The sequence below is a fragment of the Argentina silus genome (genome assembly GCF_951799395.1).
Source record: "Argentina silus genome assembly, chromosome: 15".
In the NCBI taxonomy this organism is placed as follows: Eukaryota; Metazoa; Chordata; class Actinopteri; order Argentiniformes; family Argentinidae; genus Argentina; species Argentina silus.
The window spans coordinates 10,954,467-10,977,035 of NC_139669.1; the positions used below are offsets into that span (position 1 = coordinate 10,954,467).

At 44.2% G+C, this 22,569-nt stretch overlaps 3 protein-coding genes across 4 annotated transcripts in view; 2 read left to right on the plus strand and 1 right to left on the minus strand.

Annotated features, from left to right (window-relative positions):
* The window catches only part of itk (IL2 inducible T cell kinase), a 7,391-nt gene extending 3,883 nt beyond the window's left edge, over positions 1-3,508 (minus strand). Inside the window, exons 1-8 of one of the 2 annotated variants that reach the window (XM_083686631.1) lie at positions 3,287-3,508; positions 2,889-2,993; positions 2,509-2,590; positions 2,159-2,284; positions 1,873-1,910; positions 1,284-1,432; positions 813-878; positions 642-696 (exon numbers count right to left, since the gene is read on the minus strand). In XM_083686631.1, the coding sequence (XP_083542757.1) occupies positions 642-696; positions 813-878; positions 1,284-1,432; positions 1,873-1,910; positions 2,159-2,284; positions 2,509-2,590; positions 2,889-2,993; positions 3,287-3,424 (759 nt within the window). In that variant the 5' untranslated portion in view covers positions 3,425-3,508. Of the gene's footprint in view, positions 1-641; positions 697-812; positions 879-1,283; positions 1,436-1,872; positions 1,911-2,158; positions 2,285-2,508; positions 2,591-2,888; positions 2,994-3,286 lie in introns of both variants that reach the window. The other variant, XM_083686630.1, reaches the window with a different exon arrangement.
* Positions 3,509-4,305: 797 nt separating this feature from the next.
* Positions 4,306-5,931, plus strand: med7 (mediator complex subunit 7). The gene is made up of 2 exons (XM_083685877.1): positions 4,306-4,442; positions 4,924-5,931. Exon 2 carries the CDS (start codon positions 4,933-4,935, stop codon positions 5,686-5,688), a length of 756 nt encoding a protein of 251 aa, XP_083542003.1. The 5' UTR covers positions 4,306-4,442; positions 4,924-4,932; the 3' UTR covers positions 5,689-5,931.
* A 2,157-nt stretch (positions 5,932-8,088) lies between these two features.
* lonrf4 (LON peptidase N-terminal domain and ring finger 4) lies at positions 8,089-18,935 on the plus strand. The gene is made up of 12 exons (XM_083685862.1): positions 8,089-9,007; positions 11,947-12,065; positions 12,777-12,899; positions 14,072-14,287; positions 14,578-14,707; positions 14,878-14,953; positions 15,168-15,282; positions 15,600-15,721; positions 15,955-16,113; positions 16,411-16,573; positions 17,639-17,788; positions 18,625-18,935. The coding sequence occupies exons 1-12, from the start codon at positions 8,710-8,712 to the stop codon at positions 18,772-18,774; spliced, it is 1,821 nt and encodes a 606-aa protein (XP_083541988.1). The 5' UTR covers positions 8,089-8,709; the 3' UTR covers positions 18,775-18,935.
* Positions 18,936-22,569: the final 3,634 nt, after the last annotated feature.

Sequence of the window (22,569 nt, forward strand, 5' to 3'; positions counted from 1 at the left end):
TTAATTTCATGATGTAGGCAATAATATTGTGTATGATTTAGAGTAACAGTACATGCTTGTTTATGTTGAATTGGTGTGTATGGGGGCCGTAACTCAGCAAATGGGGGCACTGTGAGACTACACAGCACCTGTGAGTCGGGGACCGAACCATACCATATCACTGTCACCCCACGCCTGTCAGACCCAGCATGACACATTTACGACAGGAAGTTCCCAACCTGAGCAGACTCTGTGGTTAGGCGACTGCAAATCGCATGTTTCACTCTGTGTGTGTGTGTGTGTGTGTGTGTGTGTGTGTGTGTGTGTGTGTGTGTGTGTGTGTGTGTGTGTGTGTGTGTGTGTGTGTGCGTGCGTGCGTTGCATATGCATATTCATCCTGCAAATGCAGCTTTTGCATCCGTGCCGGGACAAGGCACAGTCATATTCAATCTAACCCGATATCCAGATATCTAGGTTTTACCCTTTAGGGTGGATTTGGAGTCAAGTACTTAATGAAACAACACTGTACAACAATTAACTGCATGTCAATTCAGACCCGCTATTGCCTAATCATGATAACATGATGATGGTTTTAATTGACAGAGACCCATAGTTTGGACCCTCTCCTCTACAGCAGACAGAAGTCTTTTGAGTTATTTTACCTCATTCATCAGCAGCTCTTCAGCTCTGCCTCTGGTTATGAATTTGTTATACCATCTGAAAGAGAGCAAATTAGTCACATTCAAACAAATGAGAAATACTCAGGAAATTGAAAAGTAGACACTTCTTATGAAATCCAAAAAAAAAGTGATTGTAGTGTATATCAGACTCACTCAAATCTGTTGAAGTTGCTGCCACATTTCTCAGCAACGTACGTGCTGGGGACAAACCCTGTGTTTCTGTTGAAGGATAGGACAGAGAATAGATAGATGATTACAATACAAATGCATGCGATCTCACAGGATTGTTATTTGATTGTGTCAGATGCATAAGCAACCAAACCCATGTGTTGAATGCAAGACCAGCGTCTATCATTGATAACCGTTAGCTGTCACAGGTCCTGGTTCACTAAGCGTTTTGCATCATGGTGCTAACGAGATAAAACATGAAACTGTCTACATTTGCATTTTTATTTAAATATTTTAAATATCTGAAGATATGAAGGCCCCTCTCTTAACCTTCATTTGACCTGTTTGCCCTACATTTTTATGCTTAATTCTCTTTGGGGGGAAAAACCAACAGGTGCAAATTAAATTGCACTATGATGCAAACGCTTAGTGAATCAGGTCCACTGGTCTCTTTACCCCTGACCATCCTGCACAGTCCACCAGTCTGAATGAGAGCTGTCAGTCAGGATGTACTCCTGGTCTTTCTGTAGTGGCAGGTCTGTGTCTTCCTGAGGAGAGTAGTCCTGGAGAGCCACCACCACTGTCTGGCCTGGATCACATAGGCACTGCTGATGGAGAGACAGAGGAGAAACACTGAACACACTGGGTTTGGACACAAACTTGCCAAGAGTGTGCAAAGCTGTCATCAAAGCAAAAGGTGGCTACTTTGAAGAATGTAAAATATAAAACATATTCTGGTTTGTTTATAACACTTTCTTTGTTTACTACATAATTCCATATGTGTTCCTTCATATTTTTGTTGTCTTCAATATTAATCTACAATGTAGAAAATAATAAAAATAAAGAAAAACCATTGAATGAGAAGGTGTGTCCAAACGTTTGACTGGTACTGTATATATATATATGATTACAAGAGTCAAATTTGACAGCTGACATTTGGAAAGAGTCAGTTACAGTGGAAATAGTGTATAGACGATAGCTATGACCACAAGATAAGCTTAGCACGGGAAGTATGTATTTAAGTCTGTGTAGAGAGGACTCATACCTCTGGGTCCGGGGTTGGCGGGAGAGGCTTTTTGGAGGCTGGGGAGGAATAAGCAGCAGAACATTGTTTTGCAAAATGTGACACATTTTTTTTTTCATCTTCATTTTGTATTTAGGTAACATTTTCAAAAAACTCCAAAAACAGGGTTGAGATTAATTTCAAAAGCTAATTGTATTATAACTGAAAAAATGTAAATGTCACATTATGGGCAGGAATTGGAATGGAATTGACCCCTGAAATCTGATTCCTCTGTGAGGCTAAAACTACAGTATATGAGGATACGTACCGTGTCCCGTAGGGTCGTACTCCTGACACCCTGTCGCCAGCTTTTCCGTCTGGTAACAACATCTCCACCTACCATCCATCCAGAAGTTTGGATGGTACTTCAACGCTAAATTATTATGCTTTGTCTCTTCATTGGGAAAGAAAAATATGAACGCAGTATAAGGCATATGCTGTAAGTTAAAATATGAATAGAGTATACAGGTATACTAACCTAATACCTTAATTTGTAACATCTGAAATAGATGCTTTTATTTGAAATGTTACCCATGAGATAATGTCAGTTTTATCAAGAAGTTACTTGATGCAAGGCCAAAGTGACGTTTATGTTTGAAACTCTATATAATTGCTCACCCTCTTTTAGAGCTCGGACCCATTTTTGACGATTGTCGTTGTCCGGGGCAAAAATGTAGAGGTAATAATTGTCATGGGCAACCTGTAGAGCACAAGCACTAGGTAACAACATGTTGACACACGATTATTACTGTAGTAATTACAGAGTCACTACATGTATAGTGCCAATAAATTAAAATCAAAGACTGTAAATACATGTGAAAATCATCTAACCCTAGCCCTAACAAATACAAAGACACAATTTGAACTCACAAACAACACGTCAATTTATGTCAATGTCAGTCTCGTGAATTCAAAGGCACTTGGCCCAAACCCTGGTGAGTGAATTGTATTATTCTATGACAGAGTTTCAGTAGATTTGAGGTGAATGGGTCTCTCACCTGGAATGGGTACTTGTTGCTGCATGGTATGGGAACATCACTACACACACTCTCCACATACTTGATCTTGGAGAGCTCAATACAGCCTTTCTGACAGGGCTTTTTCTGAATATGGATACAGATCTTCGTTATTGTTTTCCACACATACTGTAAGAATACAACCTAGGTAATATAATAACGAAAGCAGGATTTCTTGATACCTTCACAAACTATTTCCAAATCAAGACTTAATTGTACAGACATACAGTATTGCGATACTTTAGATAAAATAATGTTTGTCAGCAATATGATGCCAGTAATTTATGAACAAGCCATTAACACAGAACTTAAGCATAATAGTTAATTCATTGTAGTCATTCAAATCAAGAAGAACGTTTCACTTAAATCTATCAACCTACCCCAGGTCGACGCTCAGAATAGGTCAAGTCCTGTGTGTCTAAGACAAAAAACCTTTCCTTATAATTGCAGGGTGAGGTCCTTCGCTTTTGTTGAGATTTCTTGATCAGAGTTCCCTTCAAGATAACCCTGGGGTACATAGTAAACAGCTACACAGACGGAGAGACGCAGAGCTGGGCTGTGGTAGAAGAAAACTAAACACATAGAGGGAGAGAGAAGATAAAAGGGAAATGGATGAGTGGTGTGTCATGACTTTTCGTACGATACTGTAGGTGAACCACTTCCTTGATGCACACACACACACACACACACACACACACACACACACACACACACACACACACACACACACACTTTGCATACACACGTTTTGACAATACATTTTTCAAATACATTTAAAATTTGGTGAATATGCTGAATATTTTGCTATGTCAAAAGATTGAGAATAAGAACTCTAAAGACATTGCATTTCATGATATATGCTACTTTGACAATCAGGTCTTGATATAGCCAATGATAAAACATGTATTATCAATCATAAGATACTATATAACCAATATATGATATGGTTGCAAACAAAGGGCTGGTTGACCAATATTAAAACAACATAGGTAGTTCGTTACATGGTGGCTATAGATTAGCTTTTTGACCTGATATGCTATCTACACAGCAATACATGTTGGATGCATTGTATTAGAACGCATCGAGATGAGATGGATACAAGTCCGAGCATTGATTACTTTTTTTCTCATGATGACTGATGTATAGATGATTCACGTACTTAAACAAATGTAAGTCGCTTTGGATAAAGGCGTCTGCTAAATGCCATAAATGTAAATGTAAATGTACAAGTTGCAACACATTGTCCCTTCATATCAAATGACATGATTTGAAGCCGCCTCCATGTTGCAACACCCTATAAACGTCTGTGTTGTTAGAGACCAACGGTCCAATCCGCACAATCAACAAATCATGTCAAACGAATGTGCAGCCAATAGGATTACAGAGCATGGAGGAAAAACACAAAAACCTACGACGAAAAAACCCCGCTTGCTCTTCAACCAGCAGTACTTAGCTCCAAATGTCTTATGAAAAGCGATAATTGTTGTGGCTAAATTATTCTATAGTTATAACCGTATTTGAGGACTCTATTCTAAGGTACGTGCAATTGGCAATTTGGTCGCCCATTTATTGATCTGTGTTGTGAACCGACTTCCAAATCCACTAAGCTAACATGCTTTGCTATCCTGCTACAGTAGCTAGGTAGCATTGGTAGCTACATATAGCTATTTTAGATGCGAGATCAGCCAGCTAAGTTATCATTTGGTTAGATCTGAGTAGTTATAAAATAATATATGCGAGTGTGTTTAGTCCTCTTAGCTGCGTTTTAGTCCTCGGAAGACTTTTGACTATTTAGCTTACAGTGGAAGCTGGTAAGCTAGTTTTGTCCTATTCTATTCCACACAACCAGCTTTCTAGCTAGTTCACAAGTCGGCAAGTTATTGCCACCACAACCCCAGTAATTTAAATGTATTATGCTCTTTTGACAAGCTTTCTGTCTGACGACAGAAATATAGAATAATACTAGCTTTGTTGTCACAGTCTTGGTGTGTAAGCGATTGTAATTTTATGTTCCCAGGCCTCCATCATGGGTGAACCGCAGCAGGTGAGCGCCCTGCCACCCCCGCCCATGCAGTACATCAATGGGTACACTGATGACAACATCCGCAAGGGCCTGGCCCCCAAGCCCCCTCCGCCCATCCGCGACAGCTACATGATGTTTGGCAACCAGTTCCAATGTGACGACCTGATCATACGCCCCCTGGAGAGCCAGGGCATTGAGCGGCTCCACCCCATGCAATTTGACCACAAGCGAGAGCTGAAGAAGCTCAACATGTCCATCCTGGTCAACTTCCTGGACCTCCTGGACATCTTGATCAAGAGCCCCGGCAGTATAAAGCGTGAGGAGAAGCTGGAGGATCTGAAGCTGCTGTTTGTCCACATGCACCACCTCATAAACGAGTACCGGCCGCACCAGGCCAGGGAGACCCTGAGAGTGATGATGGAGGTGCAGAAGAGACAGAGGCTGGAGACTGCTGAGAGGTTCCAGAAACACCTGGAGAGGGTGGTGGAGATGATCCAGGGCTGCCTGGCCTCTCTGCCTGAGGACTTACCCCTGACGGAGGGCCCCAACGGGGCAGGGGATGGGGCTAGGTGTGTGTCTGGGTCTGGAGGGTCTGTGGGGTTAGCCCCCAGACTGAAAACAGAACCTATGGATATGGAGGAGGCAGGGACCAGCTGTATGGCTGTAGTGCAGCAGGACAAGAACATGGCTGCCACTAAGAGGGACAAAGTGTGGGACAAAGATGCTGCCATGTGCAGTATTATCGATGAAATTGCCTGAGCTTTGTATTTAGAGTTGTTTTTGTGTGTTGATCCCGGTCAGATTTTTTTGGTTTTTGTATGTTTATAGTTCAAATCGTTTATTGACATTTTGTTAGTGTTTTCCCAAAGTCAACACATTTAATTCAGATTCAACTTGTGTAATGGAGAACACACACACAGTGTGAAAGCAGAAACTTGGGTACGGAGGATGCTCATAGAATTCAGTTTTGATAATACATTCAATAAAGCAATCTCCCATTCATGTCCGAGCTCTTCTGGTAGTAATAATGGTTAGGCTCTAGACATTTTGCCATCAAATATCACATTTGTTTTTTTCTTCAAACCTAAGCATGAGTCTGTAAGTGTCCTAAATGGTGAGTTGCAGCTGATTCCTTTTGGGTTATGACTGAAAACTGGGGCCTTTTCTCAATCGTTAGAAACATGATTCCTCACCTCCGTCCTCCACTCGCTTCCTACTCAAAACGCATTAGAGGAGAATCACGTTTCTAACAATTGAGAAAGGGCCTGTCTTCACTTGAGAAACATTGGCTTTGTGTACTTCGGTCACAAGATAACATCTGAAAACTTTAGGCCAAGGGTCTCCCGGTGGAACAAACATGAATGTAGGAACATAAGGGCATGATATATATTATAGAGCCTCAGACTTTCTCATGACTCAAAAATGTTCCCATGACTCAAACTCCCAAGTCTCTACTATTGATACTTGTGTACATGTTGTATGAAACAAATGTCACTATGACTTGCACATGGTATTATGGAGAGAGGAGGTAGTTATGTATTACCTCCAGGTAGTTATGTACTGGTAGTTATGTACTGGCAAAGCCAGTGCAGGTAGTTATGTACTGGCAAAGCCCCCCCCACACACCCTAACCCCTCTGGGCTGTTACAAAAATACTAACTATGTTTACAGTGTTGGATGACCTAGGCTATGCTATGTAACAGCAACGTGATATCTAGCATATTCGCTGAGCTGTACTCAGATAGATGGTAACAAGGAAATTAAAACCTTACACAACGTAGACTGAGTCTGGACTGGCACTGCAGGCTTATGTAAGTGCACTTTAGTCAGGTCCAACCTGTAACACTAACATGGAACATCCCCTAATTCCTCCACACAGGTATGAATCTGAATTGCCATTGTTAAAAAAGAAAAAGCCGAGCATGCATTCTCGGCTGGCATGTTTACTTTTCTTCATAGCTCATAACACCAGAATGAATGCAGAGGAGGACATTGTAGCCTCATTTAATTGTACAAATACATGCAGCTGTAATATTGTATGTTTTGCACAGAAGCAGAGCAAATTTGTTTTTGGGATAAACTAGTGAAGCTATTGGAAATACTATTGGAAATACTATTGGAAATTTGCAATGGTCTCGAGTAGAGTTTTGAAATTGTGGTGCTGCAGTGCTTGACCGGTGAGGATTCCTAGATTGTATTCAAACGAAAGGGGCATTATGTGTCCATCCAGTCTCCTTCACATTCTGACAGGAGGCTGTGTAGACTGAGAGTCAAGAGTGAATGTGTGTGCAAGTGTCTATAAATGTAGGTCTTACTACCCATTGCTCTTAGTCCTCCTGGCCAAGTACATGGGATATCACACGCCATTGACCCAGAAACAGCTCTGATGAACATGGGATTACACCTGACACGGTGACCTATGCAATGGAGAAAATTACAGAAGATGTTATAACACTGACTGTAAAGCTACTCTGCATCCATCGTGGCTTAGTAAAGCCAAGTGCAACAGCTAGAACAGGCTAGTTTCTTTTACACAAAGTTTATTTTGACGATGTTAGTGCTTCTTTACAGGTTATGAACAACTCGTTTCCAAGGAACCCCTGAGGGGGAGGCATAAGCCAACATCTTCAAAGATCTTTCTTTGTTGTGTTTGCAGAACATGGAATGTCAAAGTTGCTATGCTGTAATAATCATGCATTTGAAACATGCAGAAGAATAGAGTTAATTTGCTGCATTACATTTCTGGTTTGAGTATGAGGGCCCAACGATGAGGATTCCAAGTTTCTCAAAATGTTTAATCATATTTTATAATAAAAATATTGAGTTGGCAAACAATGTACATATCTAGTGAGTGTCTGCCAACCCCCCTTTCCTCTCAAGCAGACTTCTTTCATAAGCCTATGGGCTGTGAACTATTATCTTCAGTACGTTATAACAGAATTACCGATGTCACCATAATTGAGTTGGTGAGATATGTAACTCGTTCACTTGAAGGTACAGTTATGTTGATGTTGAACACAAAAGGAACACCGACTCCCCGTCGCAGAAATTGTGTTATGAAACTCGGCATCCTTTGGTTTCACAACAGGGTGGAACGCCGAGCTCTCGACCAATAGCTCGTCTGCTACCGCATCACATGATCTTTATTTATGTAACGTAATGGTGTCACACTGACCTGGCATTGTACCTCTTCATATAATGCCTCTGGTCCAGAAGCAGACACTCCTGCCGAATTTACGGTACAGGGAAGTGAATCGCGGGTTCGGTGTTCTAATTCTGATCTTATTCCTCTGGCGTTGATGGAGTTCGGAGCCGTATACAAAAGGCGAGCAAAGCGCGCGTTCGGACTAAAACGGGGAGTTTCTACTCATCATCATGCTCCAAAAGGGAAGACGTTACGTGTCACAAACCAAAGACTAAGTTATGCTTGACAATGCATAACGCCTATGAATGAATTGGGATATTGTAAGGCAAAGTTTGCGTCGGAGGGAATTATCCTGGAAGACTTGTGTCAGGTTTCGCAGCTTGCATGTCGTTGTGTTTAGATCAGAGACCAGCAGCAGCAGTTCCAGGGAAGCTGAGTGTCGGCTAGATGTGATTAAATAGGGACCCATATGCTGCATCTCGTTTTTTGTTCCTCAGTGCGTTACTTAACCCGTCCAGTCAATGTTGCGTGTGACGGAAAAATCTCACCGTCCATAGCCTAATCATTAAACCCGAGAAAAAGAATTCACTTTACTTTCCCTTGAGAGAACTGACTTGGTGACATAACCTGCGACCATGGATCTTCTGGAGTGTCCAATCTGCCTATTCCTAATGTGTGAACCGGCGACCATGCCGTGCGGTCATTCGTTTTGCCGTAGATGCTTGGGGGCATATTTGCCATCTAGATGCCCAGTTTGCAAGGAGAGATTGAAACAGAGAGATGCGAAAAACATTAAGAACAATGTTTTGATGATCAGCATCATTGAAAAATGCTGCCCTGAAGAGACAAAGATGAAGTGCCATATCCAAGAGAAGCTAAAAAACAGCGAGTTTGCAAAAGCTTTACGCATCGCCGATGAGGGGATAGAACTAGGTAAGGGGTCTGATAACGATCATCTGAACTAATGTGAGTTGGGGAGGTCCTTACGCAACCCATGGAGTATGCTACAGGCCGATGCTTAAGTGTATACGTTGTGTAACACGTAATCAAATGTATTGTGTAATCAAATGTATACATTGTATAACATGGAATCTCTGTCCGGCACTTAGACCTACAAACCCAGATTACGCAAGATAACACCGTACAGATGTTCGCGAAACCAACTTCAGCCAATACGCTTTAGAAAAATATGCACATTATATTTACACTGAGCTCCTTTAAACCCTGCAACGGCATTACTATTTTATCATTCACCGACAAGTATCATTATCCCTAAAACAGCACCAAGGGCAGTAGGCAATAGGCCTAGAGAGAACTGCGCCTCTTACATAGTCTAACGCCGCTGCCATGCTGTTCCTACCAGGGGCTCTTCTTACATGACTACTACTTCGTGCAGAGCATGGCAGCGGCGGTTGACTATGTAAGAGACGCGGTAGTAGTCTGGTGTTCCGTCCTAACTGTCTACCACGCTGCCCTCCTAGTTCCCTCTCATTCATACACTGACCTGGAATGATAGGCGGTGAGGGAGCAAGATGTTGAAATCCTGAACAGGGATTTACTTTCGTAACCATGTCCAGATAATTAGCCAGTTGATAATGAATTTATGAAGGCCTGGAGATGTGATCAGGGGAGGCTGGTGGAGGTAGAAATCGGAGGACGGGCTCATTGTAATGCATGGAATGAGGAATGAACAAAAACGTGTGTTTGATACCATTCCTCATTCCATTCCATGCATTAAAATGCATTAACATTTCTATCTACCATCCTTGATTTCTACCTCCACTGATTTCTACCTACCGTCCTCCAATTTTTACCTGGAGCCTCCATGGATCAATGATAGGAAAGAGTTATACTTACATCCATCCCTCTGTGGAAAAGGAAGATGTCACCCAACAATGTAGGCCTAACCCACAACAGTTACATCAGTCCTTTATGACATACAACACTGTAGGCATAGCCCACAGCAGCTACATCAATCTGTTATTACCAGAATCATAATGTAGTCTGATGATTAATCCACACATATCTCTGTCTGCTGTTGACATACCTGGTATCATAAACCAGATATGAATTGTTGTGATATTGCATATTTGGCTTTGACTCACCTCTCTGGAACATATATCACTGTCAACATATGACATGGTTAATAAACAACAGGCATGTTCAAAGATAGACAACATATTACATGTTTATATGATCCAGATCTGCTTGTGTCTATTGCATGTCAATAAGCTGTGAATTACACGTCAATAAGGTGTGTCCTAGTACACCAGCTGAAGCTTTTTCTGTCCAGGAAGATTGGTTAGTTGGCCTTATTTCTGAGAGCATCACAGACATTCCAGTGAGAGATCAAAGCTTCTGTCAAATGCAATTTAGTAGCATAGAACAACTTCTGTGAGACCAACTGATAGAATTGCTGCAGTGTTGGAATGACAATCACACACATGCACGCACACACACACACAGACACACGTATGTATTTCTCCCCTGCGCACACACTCCCATGTAGGTTCCCACGAAGGCCCGAGCCATGCAACAATTCTCACACACATACCCTCATAATTGTTATACCATGTGTGGGTTTTTATCTAAATGTAACGTGTGTTGTGACCCTGTGAGAAAATGCAGGTTTAAACTCAAAGAAACCTGAAACTTGAAACTCGATGCTGCTGTCACTTGACTGACGGACAGACAGGAACATTAGACACCAGCTGTGAGTTCATTGTTTTGAAAACAGGCTTTCTAGTTATCCCTACAGTGAAATACTTTTCTCTGACAGGCAGGGCAGCGAGTTATTGTTGACAACTGTTTACTGTACATAACCAAAGCCACGCTTCAAGTTCTGGCAATGGATGACATTCTTAGCAGTAGTTAGTATTACTACCGGTAATGCCCGTGGCCAAAGACTTACCCATCTCTTCTCTGTTGCATTTTAGTTTCTTGTGTCATCTGTTTGACCTGGCTTTGTATCCCCTGGGTTGTGATGATCAGTATACACTTCTATACGGCGATACACTAGAAACAGCTCTTCTGATGTTGTTGGTGCGGTGGTGGCAGACTAGATGCGTGGTTGTTTACTGCCACATAAGGTTAATAGTGAGGCATCTACATGCCTATTTTCTCCTCCAATCCAATTCAGCCCTGCCAGTTTCCTTTGCGCATTGCACTCTAGGACTTGTGTAATACAGGATACACATGGACACACACACACACACACACACACAGTCATACGCACGCACACACACACACACACACACACAGTCATACGCACGCACACACACACACAAACACATACACACACACAGTCATACGCACACACACACACACACACATACAGTTTACGGACCAGGTGGAATGCCAGTTACATAGGTGTGTAGTCTTTGCTACTGTTACCCCGCCTGAAGACTCCTCAGGAATGTCAGGGCGCATGTCAGTGTAGATAAGAGTCTCAGATTGTTTACAAGAGACCGAATTGTGGTATATTTTAGGTCACGTTGTTGCAGATCTGCTCTCATCAAAGAGATGAAAGGTTTCTCATGATTATTCTCATCAGAAGAGGCAAAACAAAAACAGACCAGGTTTCTGAGTTTGAGCCATCGTCAGGATTATGTTTTGCCTAATTGCAACGGACGGGTAGGCGCTATGTGAGTGCCTATCCGTCCCTGTTGTTTAAGTTGCAGTCCTCTGTTCAAGCCATAGCGATATCTAAACCCAAGCTAACTGTTCTGATATTACCTTGTTTGTGTCATCACAGAAATTAAGACTTCCCTGACTGTGTGTCATGACTCTCTCTCTCTCTCTCTCTCTCTCTCTCTCTCTCTCTCTCTTCCTCTCTCTCTGTCTCCCTCTCTCTTCCTCTGCGCCCCCTCTAGCCCCAGAGGATGTGAGTCTGAAGGTGTGGAGAGCAGAGGCCAGTATGGGGCTGAGGTGCTTCTCAGACTCCCTGAGGGACCTGGATGACCTCTGCTGCGCACGTCCTAACTGGACCGAGGTGAGAACCGGGAGGGTTAATACGTATGTCACAGGTCAGAATACAGGGTGGTCAACTCTGCCTCTGGGAAACAGCTGTATGCGGAGGCTTATGTGCCAGCTCAGCACTCGCACTCGCACGCCTAATTTCCATGTTGAAGACTCTAAGTTAATCAGGTGTGACTGGTTCCCACTGCTCATATTGGCAACTTGCCATCGGTTGTGCTTAAGTTTGTGAATTTTCTTGAGGGGTTTACGATAGACATCTTCAATCACCATTGCCCAGATCATAATGTAGGGCGTGAGTCACATGGTGAGTTGAACAATAATACTGTGCATCCACAGTTTCCGTGTTGACCTGTTTGCGGTTTGTTTTTCTGCCTGAGTTTCTGTAGATGTTACATGTATGTCATTTATGACCTTACGCAAACAGCCACTTATGTCATCATGTCAGTGAATCATTCCACTCTAGTGGGTGGCTGATAGGCCTAACAGCAGCAAACAAGGTTTGTGTAACATCCTCATAGTGGTTGTGTTATAAGGCGGTATCTGGTATGCTTACGTATTTGACCTCCCCTCTGTGGTTTATGAACCCTGACAGAGGACAATGTGACACAGTATCAGTTTTATTTTAGATTTGTATCTCAGTATTCAAAAGTGGCGTCCTTTCCTTATGTTCTGCTCGTTCTTTTTCTTTCTCTCTCTACCCCCCACCCCCACCCCCTCTCTCCAGGGTTTCTTTCGTAAAGGGAATGTCCTTCTGGAGATGGGGAGGCAGACGGAGGCTCTCATCCAATTCCACCGCTGTCTCAAGCTCCAGGCCGACTTTGTTCCTGCCAAGAGCCAGATTAAAAAGGTGCAGGTCTCACTGCTTCACTGTGTCTCATTGTTTCTCTCTTGTGTCTCACGGGGTGTTTTTGTGTCTCACTGAGTTGCTGTGTGGGGGGTCTGCCAACGGCTAGGACGACAGCCAGAAATGGAAGGACAAACAACAAGCGAACAGTGTGGGGGTTGTCTGAGGTTGGATAAGTGCTGCTAATGGAATGACGTGGAACAAGGTTAGGTAACGGTAGTGGACGTGCTCCAAAATCACCTGCTGTCCGCTGGGTCGCCTGCCTCTCCTCTCCTCTCTTCTCTAGTCACACGGTTCACACCAGGAACTGCAGAAACATCTTGGTGTGCAGCATGTATGGTTAATCTATGAATTAATTTCATCAATCATAATAATCATTCATATTATCATGTCAATTATAAGTATAACGATGAGGTAATAAAACAATTCTGTATACGTAATATCCGTAATTGTAATGCCATACCTAGCTTGGCTATTGGCTAACAACTGAGTTAGCCCTCTACTCTGTTGTCCCTCTGCTCTGCTGTCCAGAATACTCTGTGTGAACGGTCCTCTCGGCGACGTAAACACAACTTCTTTAAGCAGAGACGGAATCTGTTTCAGCGAGTTCGCTTGCGTTCAGCCCCCCCCCCCCCCCCCCAAAAAAAAAAAGCACGGCAAAAGGATTTTTCACATTCACATTCCATTCCCATGTGTTCGCCCCCAATTCCACCCTGATGCGCATGGCACGCCAGTGACAAACGGAAGTTCAGACGGGACACTTTGAAGTCGAACGGCGCAGCGGTCCGTCAGGCTCATCACGCGTATGCGAAACATCACCACGCGTCTCAGGGACAAGGCTTAAAAGAACAGAACGTGTATGCAACATTCCACCATGGTTAAACAGTGTAACGCCACTGGCCCCAGCCTCCACCTGCTTGGTCGCTCTGTAGTTACCTACCTACGGGGGGGGGGGGGGGGGTGATAGTATGGGCTCCCTGCTTATGTTATTTAGTATTTTATGATATTTCAATTTCAGGCAGGGAGCAATACAGAGTGGAGCCATTCAGTTACGCCAAACTTGTATTACCATTTTCATGAAAGATGATTAAACCGACGCAAGTGTCCTGGACTGAACTGTAATCGTGACCCACATGTGTCTCGTCTTTTCCCTGGATGGCGTCTGGATGAGGTAGATACTGGAGGCGGAGGGCATGGCGGTGCCAGAGGAGGTGCCCCGGATCCTACAGGTGGTGTCTGAGTACCTGAGGGACCCGTGCCCCATCACCAGCCTCACCAGCTCCCAGGGTCCCACAACACACACACACACACACACACACACCGACAGCCTCAGATACCCCCAAGAGGACGAGGGAGAGGAGGGGAGCGGCGGGAAAGGAGGAGAAGAGCAGGTACTGTTTGTGTTACTTAAATGAAGTAAAGTAAATAAATTAAAGGTTGTCTCTAGATTGACTGCAGCTTGCTGTTGACAACAATGATCAGGACATGATGAGAGCGCACAGCTGGATCCTCTCTTCCAGGCCCAGCTGGTAGTCTGTGTGAATGCGCATTCTACTAAGTTTAGCAACATTTAGATATAAGAAATTAAATGCGCTATTCTTCTGTCGTAGTGAGAAAAGGTTTAAATGGGTTTTCTGTTTTTCTCATTGTAACCCTTGTTGTTGTTGTTGTTGTGTGTCAGACGGGGTCTAAAGTGAAGCATGGCACTAGCACTGAGTGCTGCCTCAGCCTCTGCCAAGCGGTCTCCTTCCTGCCCACCCCCGAGGAAGACGAGGAGCTGATGATGAGGAAGGAGGAGAAGCACAGCCGGGGTATGCATACACACGCACACGTATGCACGCGCACACGCACACACACACACACACACACACACACACACACACACACACAGTTTTCTAATCTGCAAGCACATACATGTCATGTTAAGCCAGACAGCGATGGCTGGTCTGTGTTCTCTGACTCTGTCTGTCTCCTCCCTCAGGCGGGAGCGGCATGGACAGAGGGACTTCTCTGAGTGTTCTCACTGTGTCCGACTTCGAGTGCCCCCTCTGTATCAGGTGAGTGTGCTTGGCTGGAGCGCACCAGTATGGTTGTGTGTGTGTGTGTGCGTGCGTGCACGTGTGTGTGTCTGTCTGTCTACAGGTTATGGCTCTGTATGGTGGAGGTGGTGTCATAGAAATTGAATTGTACTAGTGTTGTTGTTGTTGTTGTTGTTGTTGTTGTTGTCGATTCTCCCATGCTGTGTTGTGAGTGATGTGTTGTACCGTGCAGGTTGTTTTACGAGCCGGTCACCACGCCTTGTGGACACACATTCTGTAAGAACTGCATTGAGAGAAGTCTGGACCACAACTTCCGCTGTCCACTCTGCAAACAGCCCCTGCAGGAGGTGAGGTTCATGTCTACTCACACAATTCTACACCCCATCCCTCTGTTCTTCTTAGGGCCCTATGTCCAGGTCTGGGGTTAGGGGTCGGGGGGGGGGGGGGGTGGGCTCTAGGACCTCTATAATCTCAGGGTAGATGCTAAGTGGGATCCTTGGGACAGCCCAACTCTGATGTTACCCCATTGGAGCAGAGATTTGAAATGGTTCAGGTCGGGGTTAGGGTTAGGGTTATGTATGGATTTAGGGTCGGGTCATCCCAAGGATCCCACTCGACCTGTATTCTCTGAGATACGAAATGATTTCCTGTTTCCTGTTTCCAGTACTTCAAGAACAGGAAGTACAACCCGACCGTGCTGCTCCAGGAGATCATGACTCTCCTGTTCCCAGTGCAGCTGGCTGAGCGGAAGCTGGTCCACGAGACTGAGATGGCGGAACTTTCCAAGTAAGTCACCTGACCCATCCCCGTGGCGATAGGGATTGAGAACACTGGAGGTAGACAGAAAGCCTGACTTTGGAACTCTTTCTCTCTCTCTGTCGCTCTCTCTCTCTCTCTCTCTCTCTCTCTCTCTCTCTCTCTCTCTCTGTCTCTCTCTCTCTCTCTCTCTCACTCTCACTCTCTCTGTCTCTCTCTCTCTCTCTCTCTCTCTCTCTCTGTCTCTCTCTCTCACCCTGTAGTCTGACCAAGGACATCCCTATCTTCGTGTGCACGGTGGCGTACCCAGGAGTACCGTGTCCGCTGCACATCTTCGAGCCGCGCTACCGCCTCATGATGCGGCGTTGCATGGACACCGGCACCAAGAAGTTTGGCATGTGCAGCTACGAACACGGCAAAGGGTACACACACACACACACACACACATTCTAACACACACGCTCACACAGACACACACACACACTTTGTCTTCTTCTCCTGTTGAATGGCATGTTTAAATGGTGGTGTGCACATCAGCCAGAACACACACACGCACACACACTTAATGGGCCATTGAGTAGTAGTTTATGAGGTTGAGGTGTTCTTACTTGTGGGTTTTAGTCAGAGGTAGTCTGTAGCTATGTGACTATAAAAGGATTTTGAGTGTTTGTCTGTGTGTTGTTTAACGTGTGTGTGTGTGTGTGTTGTGCATCCCGCAGGTTTGCAGACTATGGCTGTCTGTTGGAGATCCTGAGTCTAGAGGTGCTGCCTGACGGGCGGTCCTATGTGGACGCGGTGGGGGGCAGCCGCTTCAAAGTGACCAAGAGAGGACAGAGAGACGGATACCACACCGCTGATATAGAGTACCTAGAGGACCTCAAGGTTAGTCACCAGGGCGCACACACACGCACACACACACACACACACACACACACATTCACACGCACACACACACACACACACACACACACACTCACACTCACACACGTACACACACACACAATCACATATTCCAATTCTGGAGGCCCCCTGTGTGTTCAGGTTTTTGTTTCAGCCAAGATAGCATCATATAAGCCAGGCTTATATGATAGTGAGATCTGGAGAGTACTCTGTTATCCCCGTTAAGCCCTGGGGTCAGTTTCCCTGAAGCTTCCTAGCGTAGAGGAGTGTTTTATTTCCTTTGATGATCCAGGCCCACGCCTCTCCTAGACCAGCAAAGTCCTTCATTTAACTAATTTCGTTCTTTCACGCACAGCAGTTTGACATACAAACATTGATTTTTACAACTGTTACTCTCTGGCGGGCTTTTTGGCTTGGTTGTCGGAAGAAATTAAGTACTACTTAAGCTAAGGAGCTTTGGGGAAACTGAACCCTGTCCTGGCCCTCACTGGCTTTTTTCTCAGCCAACCGTCCAGAAAGGGAATGTTGGAACTGTACTCAGCTTTCAAGGAGTGGCACACCTTCGGAGGGCAAGTGAGGACGGACGCTACAGTTGTATAATACCCTCGACTATGGTGGCTAGTTGGCGATAGTGAGGCAATGTGTGTGCTTTGAGGATTATGTTGAAAAGAACAGTCATTGCTGCCGAGAGGTAAAACACACTGTCAAACACTGTTGACAAGAGTTAACTATTCCTGACTCACAGCGACAGAGGAAACCGCTCAGTGGGTGGTGATTCAGGGGAGGCTGGTGGAGGTAGAAATCGGAGGACGGGCTCATTGTAATGCATCCATGTCATGCTCATTGTCATGACGTCAATGATGCCATTCCACATTCCATTCCATGCATGACAATGAGCCCGTCCTTCTATTGTTTTAAATCCACCAGCCTCCCTGTTGTGTACTTGAATTGAGCCACACAGTAAGTGTTTTTTTTCTCTCTCTCTCACTCTCTCTCACTCTCTCTCTCCCTCTGTCTCTCCCTCTCTCTATCTCCTCCCTTTCTCAGGCTGATGGGGAGGAGTTGGAGGTCCTGCAGGAGCTCCATGACAGTGTGTACCAGCAGGCTGAGGACTGGTACCAGCGGCTCAACAGCCGCATCCGAGAGCAGATCAGCCGCCAGTACGGGACCATGCCAGACAAGGATGAAGACATACAGGTCGGACACACACACACACACACACACACACACACACACACATGCAAGTGAACAAAAGCAAACACACACATACACACACACACACACACACACACACAGGGACACACAGGGACACACACACACTACTTGCAAGCAATGGTCAGCCCCCAAACCCCTGCCTGATCACTCCGCTCTTCCACCTCGGCTGGCCGCCTCTACGTGGATGCAGCAGCCGCGCTACTCGGTCACGGCTTTTTAATGTCCTGGCCCCCTGCTGGTGGAACGAGCTTCCCACTGCTGTCATGACTGCAGAGTCACTACCTATCTTCCACCGTAGATTGAATACCCATCTCTTCAGGCTACATCTTAACTGACCCTCCTAAAGACCTCTTCATCCCCACTACCCCCCTGTACAGTTTCTCTCCTGTAAATAAATAAAAAAAAATAAAAAAAATGTTGGCATTGTGACTGCCAATAGCCCCTGGTCCGAGCATTGATTACTTTATCTTATGATAACTGATGGATAGATGGTTCACTTACTTGAACAAATGTATTTGTTGTAAGTCGTTTTGGATAAAGGCGTCTGCTAAATGCCATAAATGTAAACTGTAACACACACACACACACACACAGACACACACACAGACACACACACAGACACACACACAGACACACACACAGACACACACACACACACACACACACACACACACACACACACACACACACACACACACACACACACACACACATTTACCTTATGGTTATTTATTTTCTCATGGGTGATATTTCATTGACTTCCATGGCTTTGGGTAAATAGAATAAACCTATTATGATTTTGCTGTCCTCTCCCCCAGGCCTCTTTCAACGGGCCCGCTTGGTGTTGGTGGCTGCTGTCTGTCCTCCAGCTGGACCCTGCCTACCAGACCACCGTGCTCTCCCTCACCTCCCTCAAAGACCGTCTTGGGCACCTCCGCATTGTCCTGGAGTACTTCTCCCAAAGCTAGACAGGAGCATATGCAGGAGGACAGGCATAGCAGCTACAGTAGACTGTGCTAATTTGAAACATATACTGTATCTAAATACACACACACACACACACACACAGACATATGACATACATACACGCACACATACACACACACACACACACACACACACACACACAGAAACTGACATACATGGAAGTGCTCTTTCTGTCTGGTCTGTTGAGATTGCTTTATCATGAAGGCTTATTCATAGCTAGATCACTAAATACCATATTGAATTGGCTAAGAAAGGACCTTTTGCTTTTTGTTTTGAGTTTTCATAAATTATGCTTGTGTCCCCTATGATGTTTCCAGAGATTGGAGACATTTGTTCTACTTAATTTTGATGATGATGATGTGCGCTGAAAATGTTGATAATGTTTGAGAATGTAGCCTTTTCTGCATTGGGGGGGTTGGCCTTACCGAAAAACACAATTCTACATCAACCACCAAAGATGCTTTTGATTTGTCAAGGAATCCGATTTATTTTAAATTCCAAAATGTGTTATGTGAAAAGCAATGGTTCCAACTTGATACCTGCCACAGGGCCTGGTCCTGGTGACAGTGTCTCAGCTGGCCACTAGATGTTGCTGTTATCATTCCCTATACCTAAGTCAGGCATACATACATACATACACATACACATACACATACACATACACATGCGCACACGCACACACACACAAAAGTTAAAGGGCTTGGTTTAGTGTCATACAGGCATGCAGTTAGTTAAAATCATGGTTTCTCGTTCTGGATCTTGAAATGCTCCCCTTGTGAAGAGGACTCAATGTTCTTGTTGAATGAGCTGCATTCAATGATCTGGATTTTAATGAGTGTTCTGCCTCTAAATTTAGTTTCTTTGATGCTTTTTTTGAGTTAGCAGCCTATAATTGCTCTTACTGCTACTAAATCTCTATTGCAATGAATCCTTGTTACCAACATTGTTCAATTGTTAGAAATGTTGTTATTTCAGTCATATGATCTCGTTTGAAACATAAAAAGGTGCCGGCTAGGTGAAATCTTTAATATTTTATGAGTGAATGCTGCTAGCCTATAGCTTCTCTGTCTCTGTGTGTCCAATGTTATGTGGAGAACAGCTCTTTAGTGAAATAAGAGATTGAAGAGATAGGAGTCAGAGAGAGACAGAGATATAGGCATTACAGCATTGCTGTTTCACAGTGTCCATGTATGTTTGTAATGGACTGTAGGGTATGTTTGTAATGGACTGTAGGGTATGTATGTAATGGACTGTAGGGTATGTTTGTAATGGACTGTAGGGTATGTATGTAATGGACTGTAGGGTATGTTTGTAATGGACTGTAGGGTATGTATGTAATGGACTGTAGGGTATGTTTGTAATGGACTGTAGGGTATGTATGCAGTAGACGTGCATGTGTGTGCAGTACTCTTAGATAGCAGTCGTCCCTTTTCAGTATCTGAACATCACTTGTTGTTGTTGTTTAGAAGAGGCTGGTGTTGGCCAGTAGGGAGGGGTGTGTGTGTGTGTGTGTGTGTGTGTGTGTGTGTGTGTGTGTGTGTGTGTGTGTGTGTGTGTGTGTGTATTCATTCATGTGACAGCTACAGTTACATAAAGTTAACTTCTGATAACAGCATATCGGGTCAGCTCTAAGTCATCATGCAGTTTCACAAGTTCAAAGACAAACACATTCTTGGAAAGGCATTTGTTGACTTGATGCACATGGTGTTGTTTGCTGCACACAGTCACAGCAGCCCACAGCCATTGCATCTATCAGGAGTTGACGACAAGGCCTCGTCAGCTACCACCAGACCTCTGCTGGAATCTAGGGGGGGCTTCCCCAAGGACAGAGCCCAGCCTATGGTGACTCTGGGTGAGCATAAAGACCTACCTCTGCCTCCTCTAGAACCTCCTGTCAGTCTGGCTCCACTTTTACCATTCGTAACGGTGCCTTGAATGCCTGGTCCTACTCAGCAAGGCCACATTTTGAGTGTTATGAGAGTAGAGAAAGTGGACAAACTTGTCATTTAGTTTTTCATTGTTTTTTTGTCGTTTTTTTGTTTAGTGCCACATTCCATAGAATGTTACACATGATTTATGAAGTCACACAGGCTTGAAACTGGCTGGAAAAAAACAAGCTGGTGTTTTTTTTTTTTTTTTTTTAACGATGATACTTGTGCCATGGATATGTCATGTGTGTTTTACAGATTTAGTTTGACATCGACATCGCTGTTCAACCCTCTAGTTGATGTACGCTGGACAACATACAGTATGGTTTCTAAAAGACAGTCACTGGCAGTGTCATCTGTGTGTACAGTCTAGTATACAAACAGTACTCCTGCTAGTGTAGATATAGTGTCGAAATAAACTAGCCCCAGGTGATTGGACTTACTGGTGTGTGTTTTACCTTCTGGAGGGGGACATTAAAAGGCCCCGTATTACGCACAACAGTGCCCCTCTGAAGGACAGACAGGCAGGCAGACAGTCAGACGGACGGACTCAGGGACAGGCTCGGCCTCAGCCCCTGGGTCGTCTAGTCTCTAACCTTTGACCTTTAACCCAATCTGGTTACCCTAATACAGTGTCACTGGTCAGGTAAATGTGTCCCTTACCACCTCCGTACCAGGACTGCCTTTCACTTTGGCCTCAGGTTTCAAGTGAACAGCTTTGTTTGTTAGCTGTGCACGGAAATGGCCTTAAGGAGCATGCCTTTGTCGGGAAACCAGGTTTAGGAGAGACTGGTCAACCTGTAAAGTTGTCTACACACACACACGTACTCAGAGAGACACAGAATCCATTGCTGATCTTCACACCAGCTTTCTGAAAACACACAAAACCATGTTTTCCAATGTCTAACACACAACACACAACTCAAACTACAAGTTCCGTTCTAGACCGTCAGTAAGACAAACAGACTCACAGCTTTCTCAACGAATCAAAGTGTTCAGTTGATTGTCTGTGGGCAAAGAAAGATAGTGAGACTAACCCTAACCCTAACCCATTTGTCACTTCATAGATTTCAGCCATATGGACTCTGGGCCGATCAAACAAAAAGGGATTTTGATCAGGAAATGCAGTGTGATTTGTATCCTCACATGTGAATACTGTATGTTGTACATGAGAGTCTGTGGAGATCAGTACTAAGTTTGTCATGTGGAGGTGAATTCTTAAACAGGTCATAAAAGATCTCACCTCATCTCCACAAAGCTCATTTCAGGAAGAAAGGACATTGCTGTTAACATTTGGGTGTATACTGACTACAGTTGAATGCTTATCAAGGTCATTTTTGTAAATTATCTCCCCTCGTATCACTTCTTATTGGAGAAGACCTCTATTTTTACACATTGTAATTGATTGGCATGTCTTGTTTTTCTAATGTTCAGTGGTGGTATCTCTGTCAGGTCTTTGCGCTTTGTTTTGTTATTTTTGTTCTACACAAATTGTACAGATTTTGTGTCTTTTGAATGTTAAGTGGTGTAGCCTACTCAAAGACATGTATGATTGTTAGGAGTGGGTAGAGCCTGGGGTTGAAATAATCAAGTGACCAAAAAAGTCAATCAAAAACAAGATTAAAAAACACTCTTGCGCAGCATGACAATATTTAATTTGTTGTAGTCAACAAAACAACATTTAAAGTGAGAAATTAAACATACAGTATGTACTTAGTTATTCAATCTTGCTTGACAGAAACCTGGATACAGTACTTGTTTGGTTGAATAGCGTACTTTGTCCTACATAACCTGTGTGCTTTACACCCGCAATGGCTCTGCTGACACAAAGGTTGTGAGAGCAAACGC